Raw genomic sequence first — 26536 nt, 5'->3', positions numbered from 1 at the left:
GGTATGGATTGGCAGATCCCACTTTCAATCCTATCTGCCAATCCAACTAAAATCCCGCCCATACTACACCAACAAGAACCTTGTCTCAGAATCCTACATGCTGCTGAGACTATTACCTCCCATATTTTAGCTATACCACCCAGCTCAGGTATCTGTACCTTTTCCCGCACTGTCCATCTTATCACACTTATCACTATATATATATATATATATATATATATATATATATACCAAGGGAAAGCAGGAGATGAAGAAAGGAAGTGAGGAAGTGATGTGGTGTATTTTTTTATGTATTTTCTGTTTAGTTATTTGAACAGCTAATATCAGTAACATATTCTGATATACTGATATTCAGGTATATACCATACCTGAATATCAGTATATCAGAATATGTTACTGATATTAGCTGTTCAAATAACTAAACAGAAAATACATAAAAAAATACACCACATCACTTCCTCACTTCCTTTCTTCATCTCCTGCTTTCCCTTGGTATATATATATATATATATATATATATATAGTGATAAGTGTGATAAGATGGACAGTGCGGGAAAAGGTACAGATACCTGAGCTGGGTGGTATAGCTAAAATATGGGAGGTAATAGTCTCAGCAGCATGTAGGATTCTGAGACATGGTTCTTGTTGGTGTAGTATGGGCGGGATTTTAGTTGGATTGGCAGATAGGATTGAAAGTGGGATCTGCCAATCCATACCCTTCCAGCACGGGTGTTCCCTTGGACCAGAGAGGATCGCAGATGAGGTTTACATGTGCATGCAAGATTATTTATACTAACTACTCTATACAGCTAGAACTTAAGGCATTTACTCATATTTTCCTTCCACATATCCCGTGTATATATAGACGTATGAAGGTTCTCATTTATCCAGGTCATGGTATATCTGTAAAGAATAAATCAAGGCAACTGGACGTACTGTAGATTTCTTGAAAACATTTCACTCGTTCTTCCAACAAGCTTTCTCAATTCTGAGTGACTGTACAAGAATTCTCGTTTGGAGGCCATCTACGTAAAAATGGAGAAGCCAAGCTTGAATAGAGGCGGGGGGTTTAGACATTTATTGTCTGCCACATACAATGCTGTCTTGACACCTTTTTCTGGGAAGTCTTTATCACCTACTGACTCCAATTAGGATAATGGAATCAACACCTTTGACCCCATGCTGGGTATAATGACCTCTGACCCCATGCTGGGTATAATTACCAGATGTTGATTCAGCTACATATTTATTCCCAGAATTCTTGTACAGTCACTCAGAATTGAGAAAGCTCGTTGGAAGAACGAGTGAAACATTTTCAAGAAATCTATAGTATGTCCAGTTGCCTTGATTTATTCTTTACAGATATTTTGTGTATATATAGAGTTATCTGTTAAGGCGATCCATCAGTTACAGCATGAAACAAAGCACATAAATGCATTTATTGGTCTATGCGGAACAATTGTCAAAATGTTTTATATGCTCTTACTAGAGATGAGTGAAGTATTTAAAAATTTGATTCGGCTGCTTTGCCGAATTTGACAAAACGCACGATGAAGCGCATTTTTTTGTAAGTAGTGGGTGCAATGACAGGGAACGGTGATTGCGCTGCTTTGCGTCATTGTACCCCTCAGATGCCAGGTTTGTGCATGATAGCAGCATCTCTTATTAAGAACAGAGTATAAAATAAAATAAATAAATAAATAATACCTTCCTGATCCATTTGCTTGCCACGGGCTGACCATCTTGCTTGAAGGTTTTGCTCGAAATCTTGCGTGGCCTAAGGTGACGTCATCGCGCTGGCCATCGGTCATTTGTCAATATGCACAGGATTTCGCCAAAGTTCTTCAAGCAAAATGGTGGTGGCTGGCCCATCGCGAGAAAATGGATCAGGTAAGTATTCTTTTGAGGTTTTTTTACACTATTTCAGGTAAATTCAACTCGCTACTGCGAAGCACGAGGAAAGTCGATTTTGCGGCGAATCATATTTATCCTGAAATTCGGATTGAAGTCCACTGCTTTCTTCCTAAAAACAGCACCAACTTGTTTATTGGTTGTGTGTGATATTGCAGCTCAGCTCCAAGTGAATGGGGATGAGCTGCAATACCACACACAACCTGTAGACAAATATGACATTGATTTAGGAGACAACAGCCATGTTTTGTCCAACCCTGGACAACCTCTTTAATAGAATTATTGCAAATTTGAGTTAATCATATACTGTGGACTTAGTTCACCTACTGTATCAGAGTGGACAAATGAAACTGGTAAAGCATTCCCACGAAGAACATCTATCACCTATGTACATGGTAGCTGATAAACATCTGATTTATTGGAGCCCTAAAGCTGGAACCCACACAGATCACTAGAAAGAAGGTCCTGAGCCCTCTGTGGCCTGCACAACCACAGTTAGGAGGGGTTCGGAGAGGGTGGTAGTTGAGCATGAGCCCTGCCACTCCATTCAATGTCTACGGGGCTGATGAATAGGTTCCAAAGCCTTTGCCTGACATAGCACTGCGCATGCTCAGTTTATGCTGCATTCAACTTCTCACTGAGGTCATGCAGTGAGGAGGAATGAATTGCTTGGGACCCCCATTCTAGGGATCACTTAGAGTCACAGTGGTGTGGCCCCAGTGATCAGATCTTTAGCTTATGTGAATAGGCGATAGATGTACATTGTAGGAAACCCCCATTTTAACTTTGCTACATTCTGTTAGAGTTGAGTGAATAGATTAATTATAATCAAAAATTTACCCCATTTAAAAAAAAAAAGAGATTTTTTAGGAGAGAAATTTTTCCAGTCATTTAAAGTATTTTCTATTGAGGTACAGTCGATTCCTAGCAGAATTAAATTTCTTGGACGATTTAGACCGAAAAGAATGTTAGGAAATTCATCCATCTCTATTCTATTTCTTACGTCTGACAGGTGCTAGATCCATTTGACTGGTCATTTGATGTAATATCCCATATATAATTTATTCTTCTTGAAAATGAAATAAAGCAACAAAATCCAACAAGTTCTGCTAATAATAAAAGTAATCTCAGCAACTTGCGTCCGATTAATTACACCTCCACCTAATATTCATTTTTCTTCAGGGACCTGACACTTCAAGCTATTATGGTCTCAGGTTGTACAGAGGGGCTATTTGTCAAAAAAGCATCAGGTTGATCTACAAAAATAATTTAAGCTGCATTTTTCATTTGGTGATAAATTTGCTACTCTGTTAATGTTACTTTTGTCCCACTTTTGCAGATAAAGCGTAAAATTAAGACAAAAAATTGTGCTTATCATTCTATGAAGCGGAAACATGAGACGATGAAACTCTTTGAGGCGACCACGCCAAATTGCTTTGAAAAGTGGTCTCCTGAGAGGGTTATCTTTTCCAAGAACATAACATATACTGGAACCTGGTCTTCTCAAAGAGGAGGTCTTCAGAATAGGCTTCACTGTATCCCATACATATCTCTTCTCTGAGATGTGATAGAAAGCCACAGTGAATGGAAATGTTCCTGCTTACATTCAATATTTAGCAGTTTGCTACAATTGTAGCCGTTCTAGATGATATTTTTTACCTTTATTCAATACGGTCTCCTTAATATCAATGGCTTTTCTAAGATAACTTTATGTCAAGGTCAGGTGTGGCATAAATGGGAACGGGAAGTCTGTGTTCTAGCATTGTACTAGTTGTGGGTATTACCGTTACTATTTATTTGCTGAAAATATTAACGAATTTTAGAATGCCTCTGTCAAATTCAGCATTTTTAGGAACGGTATCCTGCCCAGACCATACGGTAATGTTCTCTACTAGTTGTCATAGTAACTTTTCATATAGAAGAGTTTTAAATGGATATAACCTAGCATAAGAACAGGTGAGTCTATAATTAGCAGAGGTGAAATGGTCACACTGACTCATGCATGATTTCACCTGATTGTTAGAAACTGCACCTAAATCCTGCTTAGACCTGAAAGTCTGGAGGAGAAAAAAGGAGACAGATCGATATACTAATACCTGAGAGTAAGAAATCCATGCTAATCAGCATCCAACAAAATGCAGAATTCTCCAAATAACTCCCGTCCTTCAACATTCTCCTGTAGGTTTATTGTCTTGGGCTATTGAATTCAAAAATTAAAGGGATTCTACAGTTTCAGGAACTAAAACAGCCCAATAGAAAACCTGATTGTGGAATGTGCAATATTGCTAGAATTTTTATAGACATGAAAACCACCTGCCTAAGAACTCATGGACACGACCATGTGCATTTTGCAGTCCTCAAAAAATACGGATCCAAAAAATACGTGCCATCCGTGTTGCATCTGCATTTTTTGCATTCTCATTAACTTCAATGGTCTTGTAGTCTGCATTATATGGCCAAGTATAGGACTTGCTGTATCCTTTTGTGGAACAGACATATGGCTGCGGATGGATCCCTGTGCGGGCAGCATCCATATGTCCGTTCCGCAAAATGACAGAATATGTCCACGATATGTCTGCAAAATGTGGAGTCATTGAAGTCAATGGGTCCACACAAAAAATACAGACAGCAAAATGCATAAGGTTGTGTGCATGGGACCTAATATTGTGTAATATGTAACTACACAAGTTGCAATTCACTGTGTGTTGTGACTAGTGTTGAGCAAATCGAGCTTCGGATCCGAGATCCAAAGTCGATTCGCTCAAAACTTCATTTTAATACTTTACCGAGACCCATCTCCATACAGCATTAAAATGTATGGGCGTTCAATTTTTAAACTTGAAAACCATTTTAAAACTGGAATCTGAAGTCGGCTTCGGTTCTGACTGGTACCTCAGTACAGAAGCCGACTTTGAATCCAAGTTTTGAAATGGTTTTCAAGTTCTAAAATCGTAGTCCGAAGATTTGAGCAAATCGACTTTGGATCTATGATCTGAAGCTGGATTCGCTCAACACTAGTTGTGAAACCTGAAATTTGTGCTACAGTTGCTCTTGAGTGGCATTGGACAAGATGGGCTAAATTTTGCTCTCCACATCAATGACTCTTGCTGATGGCCATGACCCTGTTGCTGGCTCACTGGTTGTTCTTTGCTTGGACCACTTTTGATAGGTAGTAACCACTGTATGTTGTGATACTGTCAATGTTCTGCTATTTTGGAAACGTACTGACCAGTCATCTAGCCATCACAACTTGGCTCTTGTCAAGGTGACTCAGATCCTTACGCTTGCTTTTCTTGCCTACAAACACATCAACCTCAAGAATTGACTATTTACTTGCTTCCTAATATATCCTAAACCCTGACAGTGGTCATTGTCACAAGATAATAAATGCTGTTCAGTTCACCTCTCAGCGGTTTTAATGTCATAGCTGATCAATGTCTGAGAATTTATTCACCATTATATCAGAATACTTGCCAAGTCTTCAAGCAACACATACCTACTGCAGTATTGGGAGTGGGGTGGGGAGTTGTGATTGTTGACACAGGTCTTTAAAAACACTAAAGTGCTATCCCAGTGCTTCACCTCCTCTAGTAGAAGAAGAACTGTATTGGGCATAGAGCATGGTTACACCTGAACTTTGGAGTCTGAGGAGCCCTATATGGTCTCTCTTCCCTATATGAAGAGACCAGTACTATAAATGAAGCATGATAGGTGGGGGCTCTGTTGATGATTTTACATTGGGACCCAGGAGATACAAGTTAGGCCACACAGTGGTCAGTGTTTGACCAATAATTGATCAGTGATTTAGTGATTGTTAGCCAAAACCAGAAGTGGAGCCTTCACAGAGATAAGGTACTGTATAATTGGAAAGATTTCCTTCTGTTCTGAGTTTTTGACCTGAAACTGGTTTTGGTTCACAATCATCGATGGAAATCACTAACCAAGCACTGACTGTGTGAATAAGGCCTTACTCTTCTGTCCTCAGGCCCTGCACTAGGCATAACACGGTGCATTAGTTTTACCTAGAGTGTTGAAAAAGTCTTAAAGAGGGACATTTATCAAGACCAGCATATTCTTTATCCATCTTGATTTCCCCTGCGCAGCCAAAGGGTGAGCCAAATTTATGCTGAGGTACAGGCCTCGTCATAGATTCCAGCAGGTCTTGTGCCAGGCTGAAATCTACGGCAGCCTCCTAGCTCTGGTGTGAATGAAGATAAATGTGTCAGGACTGCTAGCAAAAAGTTGTCCCGGTGGCATGAAAAAAGTCACAAACACGGGGTCTGTGACTTTTTTATGTTTAAAAACTGTCATGTGGGGAATGATAAATTACTTCTGCTTTGAACTGGCATAATCAAAACAGTTCTTACAGCTTGGTAAGTAAAGGAAAGCTTTCTGTTTCTAAGCATATTGGAACCTGTATAGTATAATAAATCATTGGTAATAATCTAAATGGACAGAATAGAAGGGGCAGCTGGTCTTTACCTGGCATCGATAGGAAATATTTGTATGTGAGGGCTGAAGCCCATCCTTATGATGCAATCTGCATTCAGTGTGTGCGCGGTTTGTATACCCGTCCCCGAGCATCAGCAGAGTAACTCCTAATTACCGTAAATATTGGCTTCAGGGCTCGAGTTACAGCAATAATATGGTCCAGATGATCTTAATTCCAATTTCAGTGTATTCTGCATGTTTAAAGCACAAGGTCACCCTTCCAATAATTTGCCACATGCAAATAAGCGTAGACCTTAAAGCAGGGACATTTTTTGTATTCAGAAGGCAATTTGTTATGTGTTTTGTGACTTTGCGCTGAATTTTGCTGGTTGCTAAATGACCTGTCGTCCTGTCCAAATGTGCCTGCAGTTGCCTGCGCGGTGACAAATCACTTGTATTTATTGCTCTTTATAATGAGCATTATTCTCCACTGGGGGAGGGCAGGCTCTCTTTAAATGTTTGCATCAAGTCGCGGTGGTTTGCTAGACATTGATGATATATGTCAAGTCATCAGCGAGGGATTTGCCTAAGGCAGTATAGAAAATTGCTGCAAATACAAAATACACATGCTGCAACATATGAAATACTCATGATATACAGCACAAGCATTCATCAACGCACATGGCCATCAGGAATAGGCCTGTATAACACACATTCACAATGGAAAGGTTTCATCATTTCACCCAGTATCCCCATATCACGGATAAAACAAATGGAATAGTGTGTAGAAATGGAGGCTCTCTTCCAGTGATTTTTCCGGGCCAAATTACAGCTTTTCAGTTTTAAAATGTTTGACTTAAAGGGCTTGTCTCACTTCAGCAAATGGCATTTTTTAAAGTTAATACAAGGCACTTACTAATGTATTGTGATTGTACATATTGCTTCCTTTTGCTGGCTGGATTCATTTTTTCCATCGCATTATACACTGCTCATATCCAGGTGTTACGGCCACTGCTGCAGCACAGATACAAGGTGGCCAGAATGAGAGCTGCTGCGCATGTGTGCCTATGTGCGCTCCCACGCTCCCTGCTACCAGAGAGGCCTTTTCCTATAGTGGGCAAGTACAGAGCAGATAACTTTGGAAATTGTAACTTTGCAATGCACATTTTACTGATATCATAAGACTGTGAAGGTTCTCATTTATCCAGGTCATAGTATATCTGTAAAGAATAAATCAAGGCAACTGGACGTACTGTAGATTCCTTGAAAACTTTTCACTCGTTCTTCCAATGAGCTTTCTCAATTCTGAGTGACTGTACAAGAATTCTCTGGGAATAAATATGTAACTGAATCAACATCTGGTAATTATGCCCAGCATGGGGTCAGAGGCCATTAATGAGGTCATTCATTTTCATGGAAAATCACCACAATTAGTTTTTTTCTTCTACAACTTTATCAGATTAATTTCAATAATGTTAACAGTAAAGGCGGGTTCACATCAATGTTATGTTTCCTTTCTTCTGATCCATCAGAAGATCAGAAAATAACAGATTGTGTAAAAAATCTAACGGATCCTGTGCATCTGTTATGCACATTTGCCATCCGTTTTCACCATTTCCGTCACAGATCCGATATTTGAAACGGAAAAAACGGTCCTGCAGACAAGAATTTTGTTTCCGTTAAAAATAACAGATTCGTGACGGAAAGGGCTGAAACGTAAACAAACGGTCACTTTTTTGCCACCATTGAAAAAAAAAAAATATATAGTATTTGAGACAGATCTGTTTTTTTTGTTATTTTGAAAACAAATAACAAAAAAGTGTAACGGACCACAAAACAGTGATGTAAACCGCCCTTTAAAAATTCTTTTAGGTCATAGGACTATAAAGATTATGGCTGTATGTAATTGGATTCATTTGATCACATACAAAATCAAAGCTATAGGGGGGGCGGAGCTAGCGCCTGACCCGGATGGCTGTGTGATGTGAAGCTCTGCAGTGAACGATTCCCTCATAAGCACAGATCTTCAGCTAATCAAGCCCAGAATGGTTAAAATCGGATGTCCAAGGTCTGCTGACACTCAGGAGCCGACCCGATCAACGGCTCAAGCCGGCGATATGGAGAAATTTATAAAGAAAGCCGCACAGACATATGCGGCCAGAGACTCCAAAATGGCGCCGGAACCACCTCGCACACCGAAAAACAAGCAGCAAGCTGGAAGCGCAGCTGAGAAGGTGAGAGAGGAGTCCCCTAAGGCCGATACACTCACGCTTTCTAGATCTTTTCTAAAAGAAGCACTATTGGAGGCCCTGGAGCCACTTAAAACTGACCTCAACTCCATCAAGAAGGATATGAGACATATTGGGAGAAGAGTAGAAGCGCTGGAAGAAGCGCATACAGCTCTTACCGCTCATCAAAATGCGATCTCTTCTAATCTGACTATACACCAAAAACAACTGAACTCCATCTATATGCAGTTAGAGGATCAGGAAAATAGAGGCAGGAGAAATAATTTGCGTTTAAGAGGTGTCCCTGAATCGGTGGGCCCAGAGGAAATACCTAAAACAGTGATGCAAATATGTAAAGTGAGGGGGCACACACACCAGAGAAACAATTTGGAAACAATTGATGGATGAATAATTGATTTTTATTACTCTAAAAACACTCCCCTAAAAAGATATATATAAAACATACATAAAATTATAGCAACCTATAATTAATTGGCATGTAAGTCCACTGGTATGAGTATGTCTACTGTTCAGCTGCAGTACTCTGGATAGTACTGTGGGTACAATAAAATAAAGTTCATCCAAATAGTGTCCCAATTCGTACGGTGCTGTAGCACAAACAAGTATGCAATATCCAGAATATTGGATACTGGATATTGCATACTTGTTTGTGCTACAGCACCGTACGAATTGGGACACTATTTGGATGAACTTTATTTTATTGTACCCACAGTACTATCCAGAGTACTGCAGCTGAACAGTAGACATACTCATACCAGTGGACTTACATGCCAATTAATTATAGGTTGCTATAATTTTATGTATGTTTTATATATATCTTTTTAGGGGAGTGTTTTTAGAGTAATAAAAATCAATTATTCATCCATCAATTGTTTCCAAATTGTTTCTCTGGTGTGTGTGTCCCCTCACTTTACTTATTACCTTTTGAATTCTTTGGGGTCCTGAGGGTAGGACCAGAGGGTGAGCACCTACCCATACGTGATAGGGGTGAGCCGCTGTATTCGATTTATAGTGATGCAAATATGTCTGAAACTCCTGGGCCCAGATTCCACTCATGGAGTGATTATTGAACTGGCCCATTGAGCATTGCGCCCCAAGCCTCAGCCCACAGACCGGCCTAGGGACATAATCTGTAAATTTCTGCAATTTCCTGCCAAAGAGGCAATTCTAAACAGCGCAAGGAATACCCTCCAACTATCATGGGATGATAACCCAATTTCTATATACCAGGACTTAGCCCAATCCACACTGAAAAAAACGTAAATCCCTGAAACCACTCACTGATCTGTTGAGAAACAGAAAGGTCATGTATAGATGGTTATTTCCGTTTGGGCTGTCCTTCTTCCACAATGGTCGCAGAATCTCCATCCAATCATATTGTGACCTGGATAAAGCCTATGACATCCTGCAAACTCCACCGCTTCCCATTGAAAACTGGGAAATAGTCCGGGATCTCCCCGACATACCCAATTTGCCCTCAGAAGAACCGTGGGAAACTCCTCGCACTCAAAGGTCTCAAAGAACCAGAAGAAACCGTCAGTCCTCCTCTTCCAAGCGCCTGACACTCTTCGACAAATGACTTAACTCACAGTAGTCCTTCCAACCCTCACACTGGAAGCGGAGGCTTTAACCGCTTTAACCTCTGATCCACTAGGAGAAGATAAAGATGATCCAAGCCTTCCTTCAGCTGATGTCTACTTAATAGTAATAGAGTCTCAAAGAACCAGAAGAAACCGTCAGTCCTCCTCTTCCAAGCGCCTGACACTCTCAGACGAATGACTTAACTCACAGTAGTCCTTCCAACCCTCACACTGGAAGAGGACGCTTTAACCGCTTTAACCTCTGATCCACTAGGAGAAGATAAAGCCAAGCCTTTCTTCAGCTGAAGTCTACTTAATAGTAATAGAGTACACTGAACTCTTATAGTATTAACTTCTCAAATGCTTGGTAGTTATAGTATTGAAATATGTTTTACTATAGGTACCTATCTTTCTTATATTTCACCTATTTCACCAGATGTGTTGCACCACCTCCCCTATTCTTAGTTCCTGTTTCAATTGGGGCTCTATTTAAAAAAAATTCTCTGTAATGAGGGATCATCAGGGTTGCTCTCTAGTAAGAGATCCACATTACCCCCCCCCCCCCCCCATGCCCTTAGAGCTAGATTGCTCTTACTCTTTAGTACCAATCTGGTGCTGTTTTTGTTTAAGTGTTTGTGTTATTAACCCTTTTTTGTCTTCTGACAGGTCCCAAGTGCACAATAGATTATGTATCTCAATATCTGATATGCAATTCCAGCTCTGTGAAAAACTCTACTGTCTAGATTTGCTCATTTGGATTCTGCTCAATATTAGGAACAAGAAAAACAAGAACACTGAATTAGGCGTTCTTCTCAGAACTCGTTGGAGACAACGCTTGCCTCGAGGTGGCACCCTCCCTCTACTCCGGTTGGTCAATTACACACAATTGCCATTCACATCTTTAGCTCTATCAACTCCCCCATATTTTTGCAAATATGTCGGACATTAGAGTTGTATCATATAATGTCAAGGGACTGAGGTCTCCCTCAAAGAGATGCCAGATCTCTTTTAAATAAGGAGAAATGTTCTATAGTTTTCCTACAGGAAACTCACTTTAGACATGGCAATTACCCCAACCTCTCTTTTTCCAAATTTCCTTTTTGGTACCATTGCGGAGCTGGGGGTGCCTCCTCGAGGGGAGTCAGTATAGGTTTCCATAGAGGCTTACCCTTCCATTACAATTCTCATATACAAGACCCAGAAGGCAGGTTTCTCATACTCAAAAGCCTTGTGGGCAGATCAATGTATACATTTGTAAATATATATGCTCCTAATACGGAACAGATCAGTTGGCTCTCCACGTTAATATCATTAATAGAAACCCATAAAGAAGGGATACTAATTATGGCCGGGGATTTTAATTTAGCCCTTAACCCTCTAGTAGATACCACCTCCAAGATATTCATCTATCTCCTTAAAAGCTCTCAACTCAACCTACATTCTAAGCTCCAAAACCTTGGTGTCCTAGACATATGGCGTTGTCATAACCCCACGGTTTGGATTACTCCTTCTACTCCCCTTCAAACAAATCTTACAGCAAGATAGATTATATTCTTATCTCGAAAGAACATTTACAATTATGTTCATCCTCCTGGATAGGTGATATAACACTATCGGATCACTCCCCTGTATTTTGCGATATCCACCCACTCAATAGATCAAATAAAAACTCAAACTGGAGACTCAACGCATCTCTGTTAGGGAATGAGAAATATAAATCTCAAATATCCTCCTTCCTTGAAGAGTATTTTTCAATCAATAATACTCAAGATATTTCCCCCCAAATACTTTGGGATGCCCACAAGGCCTTCATCAGAGGTAGATTAATTAGTCTCTGCTCTTTTCTTAAAAAACAATCTGAGAAAAAACTCTCCACCCTACTATCCAAAATTCATGTCTTGGAAAAGGCCCATAAACAATCGCTACTAGCTCAGCACCCTTCGGAACTTTCCTCCCTCAGGACGGAATTAAAAAACCTTCTCAATGAGAAGTCAGCCAAATACTACTTATCTGCTCAGCAGTCTTGGAAATAAGGCCTCTAAATTTGCAATGCAGAGAATTAAACAAAGAAGAACATCCCGTTATATCCAGAGCATTAAATCTCCCCAAAATATTCACCTGTTTAAAGCAATGGATATAGCTGAACAGTTTAGGAAATTTTATGAGTCTCTTTATAATCTCCCCCCTTCTACACTTCCAGACCCCTTGCAAGATAGAGAATCCAATATCAATTCCTTCTTATCCTCTCTTAAGTTACCATCACTTTCTATACCTCAAAAATATCCCTATCCAAGCCATTTACCATCCCTGAGTTATTAGCTGCCATCAAATCGACTCCTAAAGGAAAATGCCCTGGTCCAGATGGACTGCCTATAACTTATTATTCAACATTCAAGGAAATTCTTCTCCCCTTTTTGCTCCCAATCTATAATCTCTCCTTGGACAAATATCCACTTACCACAGATATGACAAAAGCCATCATTACAGTTATCCCCAAACAGGGCAAGGATCCCACTTTATGCTCCAATTACCGCCCCATTTCCCTATTAAATGTGGACCTTAAATTACTATCTAAAATGTTAGCCACCAGACTACAAAGCCTTTTGGCACACCTGATTCATCCAGACTAAGTCGGTTTTGTCAAAGGTCGAGAAGGGAAGTATAATACCACTAAAGTATTTAATGCTTTATATTATGCTTCCCATAGATCCACCCCCCTAGTATTGATTGGCACGGATGCCGAAAAAGCATTTGACAGAGAAGATTGGACCTTTATCTCTTTGACTTTATCTAAATTTCAAATACCTGTACCATTTATCAATGCTGTCTTTTCCATGTACTCCCACTCTTCGGCATCCGTGTCGGTCAATGATACCTTATCCTCTGGTTTCCCCATTAGAAATGGAACAAGACAGGGCTGCCCACTTTCCCCCCTTCTTTTTGTCCTAGTGATGGAATCCCTGCTACAGTGCCTTAGACAAGACCCAGATATTAAAGGCCTGCAAGTTAATGACAGTAAATTTAAGTTGGCTGCATTTGCTGATGATCTTTTGATACTCACGACCAACCCACTTATATCTATACCTGTAATATTATCTAAACTTAGTCACTTTGGCTCCCTATCAAATTTTAAAGTTAATGCCTCTAAATCACAGATAATCCACATGGGCCTTCCCCATACACTCTCTCATCCCTCCAGATTAATTCCCCCTTCAATTGGCAAACCCAACAACTGACATACTTAGGTGTGAAACTGTCCCCACATCTTAGGGACTTATTCAAACTTAACTATAAACCTTCTTTTAGCTTCTTTGACTACCCAACTAGAATCTCTAGACTTCCCTTTTTTGTCCTGGTTTGGGAGGAAGAATATTCATATGTCCTTGGTAATACCTAGACTTACATATCTGATGCAAGTTCTTCCCATTGAGATCCCCAAATCTTACTATTCCTCCCTCAACAAGTGTATCCGTAAATATATCTGGCAAGGGAAAAAATCTTGTATCTCCTTTGAGACTCTAACTAAACCTAGGTCTAAAGGAGGTATTGGACTTCCTGACCCGGAGATGTACATGAAGGCTATTCAGCTCTCAAGAGTAGTGGACTGGATTAGAAACCCCCCTCATAAATCTTGGCTAATCTTAGAAAATGCTTTCTTACATTCCCCAATTCGGGCCATGATTCTGGCTGATAAATCCCCCCCCCCCAGTTCCCAGCTCTATATCAAACCCCTTGATTCGAAGTACTTTAAAGGTCTGGGGGTGGTTCTCAGCCAGTGTGGGGGCCCTGACTCTCCCCTCTCCTTTTACCTCTATAAAAGACGTGATCGCCTTAGCTCCTAAAGAATTGAGAGATAGCTGCGCCTCCTCTCTTAGAAATTCGGAGCTTGCGGTTTCAAAACTGTTCAATCAAGATGGAGATATCCTTTCTGATCAAGACATATCTGATCTATTTAGGACTACCATTCGGAACCCCTTTCTCTTAAACTTCATTAGAAAGGAATCACTCCTTATTGCCAAAAAAAAACCTCCGACCCAGGAACCTCTCTGGTTTGATAGGATGATTGGTAACTCAATATACCCCCCTAAATCCATATCGACAATATACAAACAGCTTAAATCTCCTCCCTCTTTAGCTAAACCCGCTGTTATTGGACTTTGGGAGAACGACCTACAACGTAAATTGACACCCTCTGAAATATCAAACATACTGATTACCCGCATAGGATTTCTAGATGTATTCTAATCCAAGAAAACAGCTATAAAATCTTGATGCGCTGGTATAAAACCCCAGATAAGACTTCCCTTTATAATCCCAGCTCCTCCGATATTTGCTGGAGATGTTGTAAAGAAAAGGGCTCATTTATCCATATATGGTGGTCTTGTGAATTGATAAAGCCTTGGTGGACTAATATTATCAAACTTAGCAACCAGATTTCCCAGACCTCCTTCCCAGATTTCATTACTCAGCTTGGGAATTAGGGAAACAAACTCTCACAAATCACTACTCTTCTCTTTTATGCTAGCTGCTGCCAGACTACTAATACCAAAACATTGGCTGTCATCCGATCTCCAAAGTCTAGAACATTGGATTAGCAGGCTTGATCAAATCTATAGGCTAGAAGAAATCTCCCATTGGGAACAACGTTCAAGACATATTTTCCTCCAGATCTGGTCTCCCTGGAAGGAGTATAGAAAATTCCGTTAGACCCCGAATTATCTCTTAACTAAAATTTCCAATTAAGTGTTAGCTTAAATACTTATAGGAATCTGGTTCATGGTCTATTGCATATCACTATACTACTCTTTAATATATATTTATTAATGTCATAATCAAAATGCATTAAGGTAGATTTACCTCGATCGTTGCCCTACCTGTCTTTTCCGGACCAAATCGGTCCCCTTATTGTTAATTTTTATTTTATTTAATTTGTTGTTTTATTATGGTGCTTATTGGAATGTCCTGATATCTAGCCTAATAGTAGAGATTGTAAAAAAAATAAAAAATAAAATCGAAGCTATAAATCAACCTACTTATTTGCCCTGATGACTAGCAGGAGGTGCACACCACAAGCCCGATGGTCGATAGTAATCTGAAATGGGTCATTGGAATGAACTACCCCATCTGCCCACACCCCTGTTGCTCCTCTGTATCTACAGTAGATGTCAACCTTAAGGAAGGAAATTAAGGTCCCTGATGCCTCGGACGGTCCAGTTGAGACCTGTACATGATTGCCATGGATAATTGCCTCTGCTTATATTACATGGACTAAAGACTTGTCTGATTGACATGCTTTATGTGAATTTATGACATTATATTTTTTTTTTATGGAACTCTAAATGTTATTTTGTCATCTTTTGTCATGGCTGGAATAAGATGAAAATTGGAAAATCAAAATTCTGCTCAAGAACAAGCCTTGGGTACATTAGTAGAAAATGAATTAATCATGATTAATGTTATTACAATGAACACCAAATGAATCTGTAATGACTGGGCACCTGTTTTAAAATGTGTTCATTTTTCTAAGTCTTTCAAGTAGCTAATGACATTTATGTCTTGATTCCTAATGAAAAAGACACACAAACGGAGACGCACGCCCCCCTAAAGTCAGTAGGATGCAATATACAGCATATGAACAAATTCATTTAAAGGCATCTAAACTCTTGCATTGTGAAACCCCAAAAAATCATGTTCTAAAAGCCCTGTGAACACTTTCTATATGTGCTGTAACAGGTCTCCTACACAGGGGCGTAACTACCATAGTGGCAGACCATGCGACCGCTATGGGACCCAGGGCAAGAGGGGCCCCAGTTGGCTTCATCCCCTCTTCTACTGTGGGAAAGGAAACTTGGCCAGGACTCTACCCTCTAAAGCAGGCATCCTCAAACTGCGGCCCTCCAACTGTTGTAAAACTACAACTCCCACAATGCCCTGCTGTAGGCTGATACCCGTAGGCTGTTGGGGCATGCTATGAGTTGTAGTTTTGCAACAGCTGGAGGGCCGCAGTTTGAGGATGCCTGCTCTAAAGGAACAACTTTTAGCAATGAAGCAGTGGAAAAAATGGCCCAATGGTCATTGAAAGGGGTTTAGGCAGAAACCCTTCTGTCCTGTGTGGGGGGCCTCGTTTGATCCTTGCTATGGGGCCATTATTTCTCTATGTGCGCCACTGCTCCTACAGTTAGATTTTTAGGGCACAAATACGGAAAATATGTGTTCAAATCATCTGCAATACTTATCACTGATGTTTCACTGATTGTTAAAAGGAGTTTTTCAGCGGTTTAGATCATGCTAAACTTCTGACAGCACTAGATAGGGTCTGGGGAGAGCAGGACAAACATACTTTTTATCATCAGGAGCAGTGGGAATATGAACTTTTATTCTACCAGGTTCTGCTCCTGCAAGTGCAATACCCCAGAGTGGTATAGTATAACCATTTCTGCACTCCTCTACTGTCTCTAATGGTTAACATAAATGTCATCTTTGCATTTATTTCAAGGTCCTCCACCATTTTGCATTGATATTAATGTTATAAAAGTATTATGTTCATGTAATGTGCAAGTGGCAGCATATATGGCAGAGAAATCCTTAGATAGAATGGAACTTACCATTTCATTCTCCCCCCTTTAAGCAGAAGTGGGACAGTCCTGTTTCCTAACCAAAGGGAGGGTTTACAGTACTAGTTTATTCCAGCTTAGACTCAATAGTGGAGCTAAAAAGACATGGAAAATGTAGCAGCAAGGGGAAAATGTTCTCCAGCTGTGGCAGGAGTCTCTCCAGAGGGAAGTAGCTCATAGAGCCCCCTGACTCTTTGCTAATTTACTTACTGAGTGTCAGGAGGGGAACAACAGCCAGAGGCACCCCAATCCAGGGATACCAGAAACGACCAAAAGTCCAGTAACCAGACTCAAGCTGAGTTTAGCACATCAGAGAGAGAGAAAGCAGAGTTATCAGTGTGCCTGCTAGTTTATGCCAAAGCCTGCTGTAACTAAAAGAAAGCCTGAATATTGTTTGGATTCAAGTTGATGCAAGTAAAGCTATTGGACTTGATTTATTCTCCATCTCCACCATTATCCTTCCCCTTTATTGCTTCAGAGCCTAACCCTAGGGATCGGCTGTATCCATGTAGGAGCACCGTGACACAGACAGAGACTATTAAGGGCACACCAGACCACTCGACATTCCTATAGACCAGGTACATGATCGGCCCTGGGGGGGGGGCGGCTCATCGCACAAGTACATTGGAGGCAGCGCTTCACTGTGAAGTGATCTCTGTATTAAGCTACTCACAGTGACCACTGTAGTGGTCTACTGCTTGGATGCTACACCTGTCAGTTAAAACAGAGAGTCTGAGTTGCAGCTCAATGTATGGAGCACCTCACAGTGAAGCTCCGCCTCCATTGTACTTGCAGGGGCAGAGCCTGGCAGAAAAAAAGTTCATATTCACAAAACTCCTGATCATAAAAAAAACACAAATAGTATTTTGTCCTAGTCTCTGCAGCCCCTATCTAGTGATGTCATCAGTTTAGCATAATCAAAATTGCTGATACCTTCCCTTTAATCCTCACATAATGACAATTTTGTTGGGCGAGCATGCTCGGCAGAACACCTTTTTCACTTGAGCATTGCAATGCTCGGCACATTGCGGTGTTCGGCCGAACACCGCGCATGCTCGAGCACGATGCTCGATTCTCCTCCCCGCACGTTTGTTGGCTGCTACATAGCCAATAAACGTGCAGAGAAGTAGTGCCATTCACTGTAATGCCGTAGCCATCTTGGCTGGCCGGAACGCGTCATCGGGTGCTATATAGCACCCGATGACACGTAGATCGACTCAGACTTAGTCAGGGCGAGCTGCAGCAGAAGAGATAGATAGTACAGGAAGAGGATTTTTTTTTTATAGGGAATTTGAGTGTTGAAAGGTGTTAGAGACCCAAAAGTCCTTTTGAGGACTATTGTTTTACCTGGCTGTGAAATACAGTCATGTGAAAAAATTAGGACACCCTTTGAAAGCATGTGGTTTTTTGTAACATTTTTAATAAAAGGTTATTTCATCTCCGTTTCAACAATACAGAGAGATTAAAGTAATTCAACTAAACAAAGAAAACTGAAGAAAAGTCTTTTCAAGATCTTCTGTAAATGTCATTCTACAAAAATGCCTATTCTAACTGAGGAAAAAGATAGGACACCCTTGCCCCTAATAGCGAGTGTTACCTCCTTTGGCTGAAATAACTGCAGTGAGACGGTTCTTGTAGCCATCTACCAGTCTTCGACATCGGTCTGAGGAAATTTTACCCCACTCCTCAATGCAGAACTTTTTCAGCTGTGAGATGTTTGAGGGGTTTCTTGCACGTACAGCCCTTTTCAAGTCACCCCACAGCATCTCAATGGGATTCAAATCTGGACTTTGACTTGGCCATTCCAGGACTCTCCATTTCTTCTTTTTCAGCCAATCTTTGGTTGATTTACTAGTATGTTTTGGGTCATTGTCATGTTGCATGGTCCAGTTCCGCTTCAGCTTTAATTTTCTAACTGATGGTCTCACATGTTCTTCAAGCACCTTCTGATACACAGTAGAATTCATCGTGGATTCTATGATGGTGAGCTGACCAGGTCCTGCTGCAGCAAAGCAGCCCCAAACCATGACACTTCCACCTCCATGCTTCACAGTTGGTATGAGGTTCTTTTCTTGGAATGCTGTGTTTGGTTTACGCCAAACATGTCCTCTGCTGTTGTGTCCAAATAATTCAATTTTGGACTCATCTGTCCAAAGAACATTATTCCAGAAGTCCTGGTCTTTGTCAACTTTATCTCTGGCAAATGTCAGTCTGGCCTCGATGTTTCTCTTGGAAAGCAAAGGTTTCCTCCTTGCACACCTCCCATGCAAGTTAAACTTGTACAGTCTCTTTCTGATTGTAGAGGCATGTACTTCTACATCAACAGTAGCCAGAGCCTGCTGTAGTTCTCGAGATGACACTTTAGGGTTTTTGGAGACCTCTTTTAGCATCTTGCGGTCTGCTCTTGGGGTGAACTTGCTGGGGCGACCAGTCCTGGGCATGTTGGCAGTTGTTTTGAAAGCCCTCCACTTGTAGACTATCTTCCGGACAGTGGAATGGCTGATTTCAAAATCTTTTGAGATCTTTTTAAATCCCTTCCCAGACTCATAGGCTGCTACAATCTTTTTTCTGAAGTCCTCTGACAGCTCTTTTGCTCTCACCATGGTGCTCACTCTCACTTCAACAGTCAGGAGCACACCAAACTAAATGTCTGAGGTTTAAATAGGGCAAGCCTCATTCAACATGCAGAGTAACGATCTACTAATTATGTGCACCTGGTGTGATATACCTGTGTGAGATCTGAGCCAATTTAAGAGGGAATACATGTGAGGGTGTCCTATCTTTTTCCTCAGTTAGAATAGGCATTTTTGTAGAATGACATTTACAGAAGATCTTGAAAAGACTTTTCTTCAGTTTTCTTTGTTTAGTTGGATTACTTTAATCTCTCTGTATTGTTGAAACGGAGATGAAATAACCTTTTATTAAAAATGTTACAAAAAACCACATGCTTTCAAAGGGTGTCCTAATTTTTTCACATGACTGTATATTAGAGCAACGTGCGCTAAATTGCGTGCAATTGTTTGGCTGCTGGTAACAGCAGTGACAATACCAGCGATACATCTCCTGTATAACATTAGCTGCTGGTGACAGCAGCGACATTACCTGCGCTACATCTCCTGTATAACATTTGAGCATCCTAAATATCTGTGACATTCAGTTTAATTTAGTTGCGCATACACTTACAAAACCTGCGCTACTGTACGTGTGACATACTTGCAAGCATGTATACCATTTAATAAGCTCAAGGCGAGCAGTAAGGGACAGGGAAGTGGATGTGCTGATGATGGTGCACGCAGAGGCCGTGGTCCTGGGAGCGGTGAAACTGTGCCTGCTGCCAGAGCACAAGAAACACACTTATCCACACGATACTTAGCTTCATGTCCTAGTTTGCAGGGTGGCGCAGGATACCACTCTCGAAGTCACGACCAGGTGGTTGGTTGGATTGCAGCAGATAATGCTTCCAGTCAGTTAAGCACCACCCTGTCTTCCACAACGTCCAGTCTCAGTAGCCAAGAGTCTAGTCAACAGAATCCTCACCCTGATCCTCTTTCCTCCCACCATAAAGAGTCTTGGCAAACAAGTAATCCCACACTCGGATATTCCAAGGAGCTTTTTTCTTCGCCATTCCTTGATTTGGTCCTTTCGCCAAGTCCGCTTAAAGAAGGACATGAGGAGATCTTGTGCACTGATTCCCAAACTCTTAAGCATCCACAGTTAGAAAAAGATGACGGTGGGGAATGGCAATTAGTATTTCACGAGGTGGAGGATGATGATGAGACAGTTGCCAATAAGTCAACCGCAATTAGTGTCTCAAGAGGTTCATGATGAGGATGAGACACAATTGTCAATAAGTGAGGTTCTTGTTAGGTCAACAAGTCATGAGGATGACCAGAGTGAGGAAGTGGAAGAGGAGGTGGTAAACAATGAAATCCATGACCCAACCTAGGAAGGTGGCAAGCCAAGCGAGGACTGCAGTACAGAGGGGGATAGATCCGCAGCACCGCAACAGGCTGGAAGAAGCAGTGGGGTGGCAAAAGGGAGTAGGCGGGCCACAACACACAGTCCCGCAACTGTTCCCCCGAGCACCACCTTGCGACAATCTCCCTTGCCAAGGGGTAGGTGTTCTGGCAGTCTGGCGCTTTTTTGAGGAAAGTGCGGACAATATAAGAATTGTCATTTGCAACCTGTGCTGTACCAAAATGAGCAGGGGCGTGAACACATGGCATCAAAGCACCCTAAATAGGTGGGCCGAACACCTGGGTCCACAATCAGTGTCTGCGGGTGACATCACTGCCTCCTCTTTCCCTGTGTTACATGCTGGCCAATCCCCTGTCCAAGATTTCTTATTTATTTCATTATTTTTATTTCATTGTTTTAATCCAATCACATAATGAATTACTGGCCAACGTTTCGGTCCTACACGGACCTTGTTCACGGCCTTAGTATCTTGGACATCATGAATGGCGCATCCGCCATTTATGATGTCCAAGATACTAAGGCTGTGAACAAGGTCCGTGTGGCACCGAAACATTGGCCAGTAATTAATTATGCGGATGGATTAAAACACTGAAATAAAAATAATGAAATAAATAAGAAACCATTACAAAACATGTCTTTAGAGTGCCGTGGTTTCTACCATTACTGTTAGTGTTCTTTACCACTGAGCAAAGCCTATCTCCAAGGGGAGTGCCGTTCAACTCTCTTGTTTAAAATCCCCTGTCCAAGACGCAGGCCCGGATTCCTCCCACCCTGCACCTGGACCTTCGCAAGGTCACATCCACTTCTGTGTCCCAGCGCAGCGTACAGATGTCCATACCCCAGGCCTTTAAACGAAAGCTCAAATACCCAGCCACCCACCCACCCACAGGCCGTAGCACTAAATGCACACCTTTCCAAATTGCTGGCCCTGGAAATGTTGCCATTTAGGCTTGTGGATACTGAGGCTTTCCGCAGCCTGATAGAAGCGGCGGTCCCTCGTTACTCAGTCTCCAGCCGCCACTATTTCTCCCAGTGTGCTGTCCATGCCTTACACCAGCATGTGTCCCGTAACATCACCCGTGCCCTGACCAACTCAGCTATTGGGAAGGTCCACTTAATGACTGACACATGGACAAGAGCTTGTGGCCAGGGATGCTACATTTCCCTGAAGGCACACTGGGTGAACGTTATGGAGGCCTGGAGCGAGTCGTAACCTGGGATGGCACAGGTGCTACCGACGCCAAAGATTGCGGGCCCTACTTCAATCAGGATTTCCGACACCACCTACATTAGTGGCTGCAACCCCCCTTCTCCTCTTCCACCTCTGAATTCTCAGCACCAGTCAGTCATCAGTCAGTGGCTGGAAGCAGTGTAGCACTGCAGTGGGGAAGCTGCAACAGGCCGTGCTGAAACTAATTTGCTTAGGTGACAAACAGCACACCGCCACAGAGCAGTGGCAGAGTATAAGGAACCACACTGAGCTGTGGCTCTAGCCACTCATCCTACAACCAGGCATGGTTGTGTCTGATAATGGCCACAACTTGTTGGCGGCTTTGGAGCTCGGCAAGCTCACACACATACCATGCCTAGCCCACGTGTTCCACTTAGTGGTTCAGCGGTTTCTCAAAACCTACCCCAATTTGCCTGAGCTACTGGTGAAGGTGCACTGTCTGTGTGCCCATTTCTGAAAGTCCTCTACAGCTGCTGCCGGTCTGGCAACGCTGCAGCAGTGCTTGCAATTGCCAGCTCACCCACTGTTGTGCGATGTGAGCACGCGCTGGAACTCCACATTCCACATGTTGGCCAGGCTTTGTAAGGCAGCAGAAGTCAGTAGTGGAATAGCAGCTGCAACATGGTCGTCGCCTTTCCAGTCAGCTTCCACTCTTCACAAGCAAGTTTTTTAAAACCTCTGTGAGGTTTTAAAAAACTTTGAGGAATCAACACAGATGGTGAGCGACGATGCCGCTATTGTCAACGTAACCATCCCACTTTTGTGTCTACTGAAACGCTCGCTGCTCACAATGAAGTCGGAAGTTTTGCATGTGGAAGAGGTGAAAATGGGGGAAGACAGTACACAGGGTGATAGCTAGACCACTCTCAGTTTGTCTTCTCAGCACGAATTGGATGATGATGAAGAGCAGGAGACGGTTGCCTCCACTACAGAGGGTAGTACCTATAGCAGGTTTATTCCATCAGTGTGGATGGGCCGAAGAGGATGAGGAGATTGAGAGTCATCCTCCTGACGAGGACAGCGATGTCTTGTCTGTTGGGACTCTGGCACACATGGTTGACTTTATGTTATACTGCCGTTTCCATGGCCCTCGCGTTATATGCATTTTGGCAAACACCAATTACTGGTTGTTCACCCTTCTTGATCCCTGCTACAAAGAGAACTTTTCATGTCTCATTCCTGTGGTGGAGAAGACTAGCAAAATGGTGCATTACCAGAAGGTCCTTGTGGAAAAATAGCTCCTAAAATGTCTAGCTGACAATGCTGGCAGCAGAGTACGTAGTTCCTTGGGCAACTGAGAAGGGGAGACGAGGGGAACACACAGCAGTTCCAACAGAGGCAGGGCAACACTCTCCAAGGTTTGGGACAGTTTCATGACACCCCACCAGCACCCTCACCCTGATGTGCGGCCTAGTGTCACAAGGAGGGAAAAGTTTTGGAAGATGGTGAAGGAGTACCTAGCAGACCGTGTCAGCATCCTCAGTGATCCCTCTGTGCCTTGTAACTATTTGGTGTCCAAGCTGGACACGTTGCATGAACTGGCGCTCTACGCCTTGGAGGTGCTGGCCTGCCTTGCTGCCAGCGTTTTGTCAGAGAGGGTATTTTGTGCTGCTGGGGGCATAATAACTGATAAGCACATCCGCCTGTCAACTGAAAATGGTGACAGGTTGACTCTTATCAAAATGAACAAGGCCTGGATTGCCCCTGACTTTTCTAGTCCACCAGAGGAAAGCGGCTGAACATAAAGGCACTTTAAATGTGGCTTTTATAGTGTATTGAATACACTGTATTCCCATGCACCCCTTTCACCACAAAAAAAAGGGCATATGGTTTAATCTTCCTTTTCTCACCCTCCTCCTCCATCATATCAACATGCTTATTAGGCTGCCCTCGCGCCTAATGTTTTAGAAGGTCAGCTCAGCAGCAGGCCCTCGCCCATAATGTTTTAGATGGTCAGCTCAGCAGCAGACCCTCAGCCCTAATTTTTTAGATGTTCAGCGAGCATGCTCAGCCAAACACCAGTTTGGCTTGAGCATCTCGATGCTTGGCTGAATACCTTGTGTGCTCGAGTCAGTGTATTTAAATCCAATTTAGCCTCTATTTATGAAAAGTCTCTGCTGGGATTTGAACTCACAAACTTCTACATTAGAGGCAAGGACATTAACCACTCAGCTATAACACTGAATGATAAACCATGTCAGAAAAACCTCATAGTAGTTTGTCATGTAGTAAGTATTCCAATACAGCAGAAGTATCATTTCATATTTCAACGTAGGTTAACATGTAGCTGTATATTGTAGTGGTTAAGGTTCTTGGCTATAACGTGGAAGGTTGTGAGTTCAAATCCTGGCAGAAACATTTCTGAAATAGAGGCTAAATTTAATTTAAAGATATATATATGTGTCTGTTTTTAGCCAATATATTATAATATATGTAAATATATTATGGGTAAAAACATCAGTAGTAGTTTCTCACATATGATGCATTCATATATATCAGAAGTTTGATTCCACATAATTACACATTTATTTTGTGCCATACATTTTTGACAATTACAAAAAAATAATTAAAATATACATTCTTAATTTAGCCTCTATTTCAGAATTGTTGCTGCTGGGATTTAAACTCACAACCTTCTACATTAGAGGCGAGGATGTTAACCACTCAGCTATAACACTGAATGATAAACCAAGTGGAACCCAGCACCCTCCCCTCTTCAGAGCAGGGGTGTCTGGTTTAATGCTCGGGTGCTCTGTAGAGCACCCGAGTATCCCAAAGTGTTCTACTCGAGCACCCGCTCAACACTAGAACCAGTCTCTAAGTAATCACAATATTGTGACTGTTAATGAGCCCATTCAAGTTTCCAAAGCTGTACAGGTTTTACCAGTGACTGGAGAACAAGGAGGTATATGAAAGTAAATAATGGGCAAATTAATTTGTGCAATGTATTCAATGGGCTGGCATATCTGTAAATGTGCAAATCGTGAATCAAGCAAACTGGTTGAAATATTTGTAATCGCCCATATAGTTATGTATAGTTAGTATCTTCTGCAGGCTTATTGTAATTGAACATGTCGATATAAGCTGAAAAAATATATTCTGCATACTATCATAAAAATGCTCTTACCTCGTAGCATTAGAGAATGAGGCCCTCAAAATACTGTATGTCAACAGTTATCCATACCAGTTTATTTTTTTTTATCTAATAATTTGTTCTAAAATATAAGGATCCTGAATTTCCGGGCATATAGTGAGCAAGTGACAAACATATTGTTCAAGTACTTTGGAGGAAATGGAGGTGTGGGGTACAGTATATGCAATTATGTAATGATAAACAATGAACAGTCCCCCAAAAAGAAATTCTCACAGAACGTACCCTTCTGCGTACAACTCCCATTTTCATTTCTGTATCCTGTAAATGAAACAGAGACCGCTGTTAATAATCTTTATATAGGAAATCGTACTACTATGCTAGGTCTTATATCGAGGATACATAGGATGCAGTGGACTGTCAGCAAATACATTTTTAAGAAGATGACTGAAAGCTTTGCCCCAGTCAATAAAAATGTCTCTAAATATTTAACCATGGCATACTTATGCCACTGTTTGAGTAGTGGGAAAGGTATGTAGATTCATCAGGAACTCTAGGGCACTGTCCACACATCCATCCACATAATTTTTTTTAAATTTATTTATTTATACAAGTCTGTAATTTTATTCTTTTTTTATTTATTTTTTTGTGCATCCCAGTGAATATTCTCTACACTCCTTATCCACGGAACCTCTGGTTTTCAATTGAAAAGGAGCTGCAGTCCCAATACGCAAGAAATAGTCACCTCCACAAAGTGCTGAGGTGTACCAGGCTTCTGCGTAACTCTGCTTGGTCAGTGTATCATCACTAGTGTTGAGCGAATTGAAGTCCAATCTGAATTTCAGGATAAATTCGATTCTCTGCGAAGCCGAATATCTTCGTGCTTCGTGGCAGCAAATCGATTTTACCTGAAATAGTGTAAAAAGCTAAAAATAAATCATACTTACCTCATCCATTTGCTTGCGACAGGCTGGCTGCCGCTACCTTCCTTGAATGTCTCGCACAAAATCCTGTGCGCGATGACATATGGAGTCACCACACCGGCCAACGTGAAGACTTTGCGCCAGATCTTCAATCAAGATGGTGGCGGTCGGCCTGTCGCTAGCAAATGGATGAGGTAAGTATATATTTTTTTTTAATTATACACTCTGTTATTACTATCAGATGTCACAATCAGTCATGAACATGGCATCTGAGGGGTACAATTACGGTGAGCCGCGCGATCGCTGTTCCCAGTCATTGCACTCAACAACTTACAAAGAAATGAGCTTTGTGACAAAGTAATTTTTGTGAAATTTGGCGAAGCAGCCAAATCGAATTTTCCAATACTTCGCTTATCTATCACCAACCCTCTACTGTGTATATAATATGTAAAAAGGTTTACACTATGGAGCACCTATTGTTTCTTTTTTTTTTTATAGTGTGTAGTGGAAAGAAGGACTGTATGTTAT

The 26536-nt window shown here is 41.6% G+C and overlaps 1 protein-coding gene across 1 annotated transcript in view; it reads right to left on the bottom strand.

Annotated features, from left to right (window-relative positions):
• The window catches only part of LOC122939486 (double-stranded RNA-specific editase B2-like), a 529987-nt gene that overhangs the window by 437528 nt on the left and 65923 nt on the right, over positions 1–26536 (bottom strand). Inside the window, exon 2 of the mRNA XM_044295555.1 lies at positions 25371–25406. Coding sequence (XP_044151490.1) covers positions 25371–25406 — 36 coding nt within the window. The remainder of the gene's footprint in view (positions 1–25370; positions 25407–26536) is intronic.

The sequence above is a fragment of the Bufo gargarizans genome, chromosome 5, assembly GCF_014858855.1.
Source record: "Bufo gargarizans isolate SCDJY-AF-19 chromosome 5, ASM1485885v1, whole genome shotgun sequence".
NCBI classification, from domain to species: Eukaryota; Metazoa; Chordata; class Amphibia; order Anura; family Bufonidae; genus Bufo; species Bufo gargarizans.
Note: the sequence above shows the minus strand (reverse complement) of the source record. Positions and strands in the feature narration are given on the sequence as shown.